The sequence below is a fragment of the Vicia villosa genome, linkage group LG2 (assembly GCF_029867415.1).
Source record: "Vicia villosa cultivar HV-30 ecotype Madison, WI linkage group LG2, Vvil1.0, whole genome shotgun sequence".
Classification (NCBI taxonomy): domain Eukaryota; kingdom Viridiplantae; phylum Streptophyta; class Magnoliopsida; order Fabales; family Fabaceae; genus Vicia; species Vicia villosa.
The window spans coordinates 170,003,521-170,012,460 of NC_081181.1; the positions used below are offsets into that span (position 1 = coordinate 170,003,521).

Consider the following 8,940-nt stretch of genomic DNA (forward strand, 5'->3'; position numbering starts at 1 on the left):
CAATTTTTCATGTCTCTAAATTCCCTGTCATAATTTATCTGAGAGTCAATGAATCTAAGTTCATTTCTTATGTGCCAAGCTTTCCAGATGATTAAGGCAATGGTTGCAATAATAAAATTCTTGAGTTGTGGACTCCAACCTCAATTAGTAGGGTTGAATAGGATCAAAGAGGTAGTTGATCAAGTTACATGCTAGCAAATATTTTAACCATGTCCATAATATAATTTAATTGTTTGCATTGCTAGTTGTTTTTGTTTTTAATGGCCTTTGTAATTGGAATTTTTATCTCTCATTTTTGTTATTTTTGTTGTTTGGATTTTAAATGTAATTGTTTGAAATACTCAATTTTTATCTGTAAAATTATTTTAGAATAAAACATAATTTTTTTTATAATTCATTGTGATTTGATTAATTCATTTTCTAGCTTTATCTTAATTAAATATTTGTTGTTATCATTTGAATAGATGGAAGAAAAATTAGAAAGGGAGAAGAAAATTGAAGGATGGCTTCCTATTAATGCAGACAGGAGTGCAAAATGGTGGAGCTCAGCTTTTCACAATGTCACTGCCATGGTTGGAGCCGGTGTTCTTGGTCTCCCCTATGCCATGTCACAACTTGGATGGTATATTAATTTTAAACCTTAATTCTTTTACATGTAATATTCTATAGAATAAAATAAAGAAACGATTTTAAACATATGGTTCTTATGCTTTCAAATTTAGTTCTACTTAAGACATTAATTTTAAATATGTTGGAGAAAAATTACTTGGTGAATATGATAGATTAACTGTTAAAATGCATCAAATTTATTAGTTTGTTCACTTGAGAATCTCAATGTTCTATAAAGTTAGTAACAACTTAAAAACAATTACTATTAAACAAACTCTAACTGTAACTATTAAAGAGTTTTAACAGTCAAAATTCACTCATTAATCAATTAATATTTCATTTTTTATTATTTTTAGGGGTCCAGGTGTAACTTTACTTATTCTTTCATGGATCATTACACTATATACATTGTGGCAAATGGTTGAGATGCATGAAATGGTTCCAGGAAAACGTTTTGATAGATACCATGAATTAAGTCAACATGCTTTTGGAGAAAAGTTGGGTCTTTATATTGTGGTTCCTCAACAAGTTATAGTAATGCTTGGTGGGAACATTGTGTACATGGTCATTGGGGGTACATCCTTGCAAAAGTTCCATGATATAGTATGTCCAAGTTGTAAAAAGATTAGATTGACCTTTTTCATTATGATATTTGCCTCTGCTCAATTCGTATTGTCTCACCTACCCAACTTTAACTCCATTTCTGGTGTATCTTTGGTTGCAGCAATCATGTCCATCTGGTATATTAACTTCTTTCTAATCTTTTCATTACTAATTTTCAAGTTTAAGTATAGTTTTAGTTTCTATAAATATTTTTTTATTTTTAATCGATATAAAAATTCCACATTTCCCCTTAATGACTTTTGATCATGACCAACACTTTTCCAAGTTAGGTCATAGATATAAGTTATAATGGCCAAAACCAAATATTAAAATTCAAAGTTGGCACTAGGAAGTACATGCTGGAAATATCAATTATTTAATGAATTAATGGTGTGCGCCAGAGAAAAATTCACCTATTGTCAATATTCTCCTTGATAAAGTGTTTGTCGTGGAGAATATTTCTTAGTTTATGTGAGTTTATGCTTATGCAAGTGTCCTTTATCAATAATTAGTCTTATTTATCTTTTTTATTTTCACATTTGATTTCATAGGCGCATTTGTTAACTTGCATCCCTAACATCTTTAAGTAAAATGTTTCTTTTTTCTATAAAACAAATAGATTCCAACTTTATTTCTATCATTCAACTAATAAATTTTTTATTATAGCCCCTAGTAGGTTGTAGATTCACAACAAAAAACTTCTATTGTATCGGAACTAACTCGATGACAATACTTTTTGTTAACTATTTTATAGTTATTCCTCTATAATCTAACCACACATGACCATATGCTAACTCAAATATTTTACGTGTTCTCTATAGTTATTCTACAATTGCTTGGGTTGCTAGTGCGCATAAGGGAGTACAAGAAAATGTACAGTATAGTAACAATGCTACAACTACTACAAACTTAGTCTTTAATTTATTTAATGCAATAGGCTCTGTTGCTTTTGCTTATGCTGGACACAGTGTGGTATTAGAAATCCAAGCAACAATTCCTTCAACAACTGAAAACCCATCTAAGGTTGCAATGTGGAAAGGAGTTGTGGTTGCCTATATCATTGTTGCTTTGTGCTATTGGCCCGTTGCAATTATTGGTTATTGGATGTTTGGTAATGAGGTTAAGGATAATATTCTCATATCTTTAGAGAAACCAACTTGGATGATTGCAATGGCCAACTTCTTTGTTGTTTTCCATGTAATTGGAAGCTATCAGGTAAAATTCATTTTTTTTAATTCTAAAAAAATAATTTATTTGAACATATAATTTTAATTTATCATTATTTTAAATTTAATCAATAAATTTGTTAAATTGGATAATTGTGTCATGATCAAAATTAATGAAAGTTCGAAGTAGTCTTTATATTTAAACTTTACTATTTTTTGTATGAATCATATATCATCTGCATGCAATTTCTGAGTATTATACCTCGAATTAAGCGAATCAACATTTCTACAAGAAAAATTGTGTCGCTCATTGTGATCTTTTATGACTTTGGGGCTAATCTCTTCGATTGCGTGCAAAAGATTTCACTTTCTTATAAATTTAATGACTTCATTGAAATTTCGTTGATTTTATTAGATTGCTTAATTAGAATAATTTATTCTTTAAAATTATAATGATAAAAATAATTTGATAAAAAATCACTTAAATATTATTTTAAAAAAACCGTTAATTTTAGTATCTAGGATGAAAAGTTTTACATTTATAATTTTGAGAACTGAAACAGTGAATCATGAAAAAACTTTAGGTTTAGTAATTAATTCTTCTTTTTTTTTTGACAAAAACTAAAGCAACAAAAAATTATAATAATTAATTTTATATTTTGATGGTTGGTGTAGGTGTTTGCAATGCCAATGTTTGACATGCTTGAAAGTGTATTGGTGAGGAAATTGAATTTTGAGCCAAGTATAATGCTTCGATTTGTCGTTCGTAATCTATACGTGGGTAAGTGAAATAAATTATTGTATAACTTTAATTTAGTTATCATTTTTTTTAAAACTAGTTACAAAATATTGTTATATTTTATATTTGCAACTAATAATAAATATTTTTTATTTCAGCATTCACAATGTTCATTGCTATTACATTTCCATTTTTCGGTGGTTTGCTAGGTTTTTTTGGAGGGTTTGCCGTTACTCCAACAACATACTTTGTAAGCGATAAGAAATTACAAATATTAAATTTTCTTAGAATTGTTATTTTCATAATTTTGCTCGATTATTCATTTTAGTACTTTTTCAGCTTCCATGTATCATATGGCTTAAAATCTATAATCCTAAAAGATTCAGCTTGTCTTGGTGTACTAATTGGGTAAGTATTTTTTTTTATCATTTTTCTTCATATTTTAATAATTTATTAATGCTTCAAGCACATATTAATTTTATTTATTTGATCTATTTATTATAGATATGTATTGTGCTTGGGCTATGTATAATTATTTTAGCACCTATTGGAGCATTGAGGAATATTATACTTGAAGCCAAGACCTACCAATTTTACACATAAATTTTTCTTATCTACATTCTAATTGCAATGCAACTGATTATTGCATGAATACTCTTGTATTAGTCTATAAAAAAATCAGAGAAAACTAGCTAAGACTTATTACATTTTGAACTTCTCCAAAAAATTTATCCACTATGTCATATTAAGGTATTGTTGTAGCCATTGTAATTGCGAAAGATATTGTAGAAATGGCATATTGTGAATTTGTCAAAAATATTTATGCACTATGTCATATTAATGTTTTATGAGTGTCCCTTTAATCATGCTTTTATGAAAAATAATACTATTTCCAAACAAGGGAAAAAATGCAATGTTTTAAAAATCGGATCGGACATCAAACCGGTGAGGGTATTGGGTCACTGGTTGAACCGCATGACTAAACCGGATAACTCGGTTGAATAGACCGGTCGTTATAACAAAACTATATAGGTATAAAATATGTCGAACATAATGATTCAGTCTCTACAATATATAACTGTCACTTAAATTTTTAAAAAAATATCATATCCTAAATAAATTCACTAGTTCATAATTTTAATTCAAATTTTAAACATAAGTATCACACATAATAAAATAGTACAAAATTACAAAGTATATATTTGCAAACAAAATTTAATCGCAAAATAATCTAATTGAATAAATTATAGTAAAGTAACTTTATTGTCTACTAAATTTAATTTCAAAGAAAAAATATTTAAATGTTGGTATCTCCTTCTTCAATATCAAAATCATCTGCAAAAAAATTAACTGCATCCGAAATATTTTTTTTAATTTTTAATTTTTTATTTTTCTTTTATTTTTTATTTTAATTTTTCATTAAAATAATTAAAATGATGTTGTTTTAAGTTTTTAAAATATAAAAAAATTAAAAATGCATTTAAACCACCGGTTTTGAAAAACCGTCGGTTTTACCGATTTACACCGATTTTGACCGGTTCACATCGGTTCAATGACATATATGATTCAGCAATCGAATCAGACCAATTACTTGGCCGGTTCCCGGTTCAACCGGCCTGTCCGATTTTTAAAACACTATATATATATATATATATATATATATATATATATATATATATATATATATATATATATATATATATATATATATATATATATATATATATATATATATATATATATATATATATATTATGATAACTTACTCCACATCATCTTGACCATTAATTCTATTCAATCTAATGGTTAAAAATAATAAGGAATAATATTCTCTCTCCACATTTAATTACTTATTATTTTTAACCATTAGATTAAAAAAAAATAAATGATCAAGATGTGGAGTAATTTATAATAACTTACTCTTGGATTAAATATATTCCTCCTCATATATATATATATATATATATATATATATATATATATATATATATATATATATTGAATAAATATTTTTTAAAATCAATTGTTGGCTTGAAAAATACTATCATATAGAACATACCTATAAAATTGGATATTAATTTATAATGATTTACTATGCCATTGAATTACATCAAAATTAACGTTATATGAAAGTTCATTTTATCATTAATCTTTGGATATCTATATGGTACAATAAATCATTATAGATAAATCTCAAACTTTATAGGTATGATTTATATGATATTATATTTTAATTCAACGGTTAATTTTAATATATATATATATATATATATATATATATATATATATATATATATATATATATATATATATATATATATATATAAGCTCTTGTTCTTTAAACTTTTAGTTCTTTATATATTCTATCACATATTATTGTATTTTTTGTTTAATTTGTTTTCTTTTTTCTCATACTAAAACTCTTGTTTGAATTTGAAATTTTGTTTTTGAATTAATTCAATATTCATCGCTCTTTAACATATTTGGTAATATTTTTAGTTGTTGAATCTCTAATTTTAAATATTTTTCAGATCTAGGTGCTTTTCAACTTCAATTATTCCTTTTTAATTGAATTTAGAACTGTCTAAATTTTATATACTTCAAATGAGAAAATAGAAAAATTATGACTCTTCATTTGCTTTCTTCCTTTTAGAGTCACTTTAGAACTCACCACTTATCTTCATCACTGAGATTTAACACTATAACCTTCATCGTTGAAAGTCGACTTAACAGGTCCAGTGATTGGTATTTCTTTCCTTATGTTATAAAAATTAACAAGTATATTGTGAGATACTATAGTAAAAAATTGTTTTGTTCATAATAGTTTTATATATACTTATAAGCTACAATGAATCTTCATAATCTTAGATGAGACGTTACATTCATTTAATCAATAAATGCAACCTTCAACAATGTTACTAAGTTAAGTGATTAGTAGGAAGAAGAGGAGTGGAGAATCCTAAAATTACTTTAATAGAAAGAAAGAGAATGGGGAGTCCTGATATTTTAATTTGACTCGCTACTAAAAATGGATTTAGAGATGGTAGTTTTCCGTCATTAATGTACTAAAATTCTATCACGAACTAATTTAGTGACGGAATTAGTGACGATTCCAAATCCGTGTTGAATTTCAATGTCACAAAGTTTTAGGGAAGGAATTTTCATTCCGTCACAAATGGGTACAGAATAAACTCGTCATTAATTCAATTATTTCGTCACTTAAATATGAACAAATATGTTTTCATCGTTTAAATTTCCGTCACTAATTATTGATGGAATAAGTTTCCCTCTCAAATTTCGAGGGATTTATTCCATCGCAAAACTAAGATAGAATCAATTTTCCTCACAATTATAAGAAAAATAATTTTACTAATTTAGTGACAAGATTCATATCCATCACAAAACTAATGATGATATTAATATTGTAAATTTCTTCCTATTTCAATTTATGATATTTAAAATGCAAATGAATTTTAGCATAATTATAAGTCCATAAAACATGAACAACGACTAAAAATGAGCAAGAAACAACAATAAAAAGTATGCTAGAGTCTAAAACTTGAGAGTGGTTTTTATCCATAGAGGTTGTCAAAAAATCCACCACACAACATTGCTTAGAATTAACAATAAACGGACAAGTATGAGAATGTCATCTAAATATTGATGTTATACATCAACGGTTCAGATAGTATTCCATGTGACACAACTAAATAAGTCCACTGGGAATAATATGTCGAGGCTAAATCACCAAAAGTATTGATGGTTAAAACTGACAAGATTGCGAAGTCATAAACAACTTCGGCTAGCAAGGATATCATAAAGGTCACTGCCAAGAAAAGCTACAATACATAGTTAAGTGGACACGCATGGTTGTTGAGGATGCTACTAGTGATTTTATAATAATCTGTTAGAGTACATAATTGAAATTTTGTGGTTTAGATTAGTAAATATAACTCAAGGTATACGATGAATCGAAGAATCAAATAAAGATGAAAGAATGTGATTTAAATTGGAAGAGCTCGGAAGAGTTTTGCCTGCAATTGGAGAATGTGAATGACGTCGGTAGAAAAATCTGATATCCACCTTCCTCGACAACATCGTTGAAGCCAGTTCTGCCACAAAGGTTGAGGTTGGGAGAAGATGAGTAGGAAACGTAAGTCGTGGATCGCGATATAAGATGTTTTAACGAGAGTAGAGGGTTTCCTTAACAAGTTATGTCGCGGACGAGCGTTTCTTGGGTTAGGAAGTTTTCTCGGCGAGATGCTTTTGTCATGTAGTGGCTTTAGAGAAACTGAACGAATTTGTTTTCTAAAAGGTGTTTAGATTAAAATTAAAATTGATTCGTGAATGAGAGGGAAATTGAAATTGGTTTGGAGCTAAAGGAAAACATGAGTGGGAAATTAAAAAAACATTAATTAGCTTAATCATGTTTTTAACTCAACTAAATTGTAAGATTTAAAGGATAAGGAAACACAAGAAAGGGGGTTGAATTGGGTTTCAAGAATAAACACTTTTACCAATCAAGATAAACAAACAATGAAATAAGAATAAAAATAATGGACCCAATATTTTTATTCTGGTTCACTGTTAACGAACATCCAATCCACCTGCCAAAGTAATTTTGTCTTATCACAAGGACTTCATCCTCTATAACCAAACTAATTACAACCACAAAGACCTATTGTCAATGTCTTCTTGAGAATTATGACTATACCCTAGTCTCAAGAAATAACAACTCAAAAGTTAGGATACAAAAGGTGTATTTACAAAGTTGCTTCTATGAAAGAAGACTACACAAATGAAATACAATGAATAACACAAAAGTGTTTAAGAACAAGTGTATGAACAAAAGTTCCTTGCTTTTACAATTTTTCTCACAAAGATGAAATATTTTAGTTCAAGATTATTGTGCAAATGTTCGCGTGAAAGTTGTATCAAAAGTTCTCTTTTTCATTCTTCCATATCTTCTTTATATAAACATAGAAAGATCCGTTGGAGGATAGAATAGGAATTCCGAAATTTCAGATGTATTCTTGCATAACGGTCAGTGAGAGTGGTAGACAAAATGATACTGTAGTATTGTCCTTGCGCCACAAAGTCAGTATAATGGAAGGAATATTTGATCTTGTAGCATGTACTTTCTTTTTTAACTTATCTTTTAATCTTCAGAGGCTTCAGAATGCATGTTGATGAAGCATGTTTAGAAGGATCAAATGCTGAAAGAGAGTCTTCAGAACCTTGTCTTCAAAATCTTTAGAACTTGTTCTCCAGAAACTTGTCTTTAGAGTCTTCAGAACTTGGTCTTTAGAGCCTCAAAACTTGTACACAATGTCAGAGCTTGAAAAATCTTCAAAAACTCCATTATCAGAGTCAGAGTCAGAAACCTTTGATGAGCAGTCTTTCAAAAGCCTTGTCAAAGAGCATTCTAGAACTTCACTTTGCTTTGTAAAGCGCACTTTGTTATCTCTTCAGAGTTAGAGTGGGTTGAGTTCAAAATTTGATGACGTCATTAGTCAGTTGATCAGAGTCATAACCTATTGGGATAAAAAATTATTCTCTAAAAAACAATGTATTGTTATCATTAAAACTAAATGTTAGATGCAGAATCAAATCTTGTTCTAACAGTATTTTCACTTTCTATTAATTAAGTTTACTTTCATTTTATATTAATCCTTATCTTAATTACGTGTAATTTTAATATATTAATTTTTTACTTTTAGTCAACATTTAAAAATCGGACTGACCGGTCAGACTAGTTGAATTGGAAACCGGTTAGATAACCGGTCTGATTTAACTGTTGGTGAACCAGTGGGAACCAATTAA

The 8,940-nt window shown here is 28.0% G+C and overlaps 1 protein-coding gene across 1 annotated transcript; it reads left to right on the forward strand.

Moving 5' to 3' along the window:
- The first annotated feature begins 464 nt into the window (after positions 1-464).
- On the forward strand, positions 465-3,720 carry LOC131647400 (lysine histidine transporter 1-like). The gene is made up of 7 exons (XM_058917296.1): positions 465-622; positions 966-1,349; positions 2,034-2,427; positions 3,054-3,159; positions 3,276-3,367; positions 3,457-3,525; positions 3,622-3,720. The coding sequence occupies exons 1-7, from the start codon at positions 465-467 to the stop codon at positions 3,718-3,720; spliced, it is 1,302 nt and encodes a 433-aa protein (XP_058773279.1).
- Positions 3,721-8,940: the final 5,220 nt, after the last annotated feature.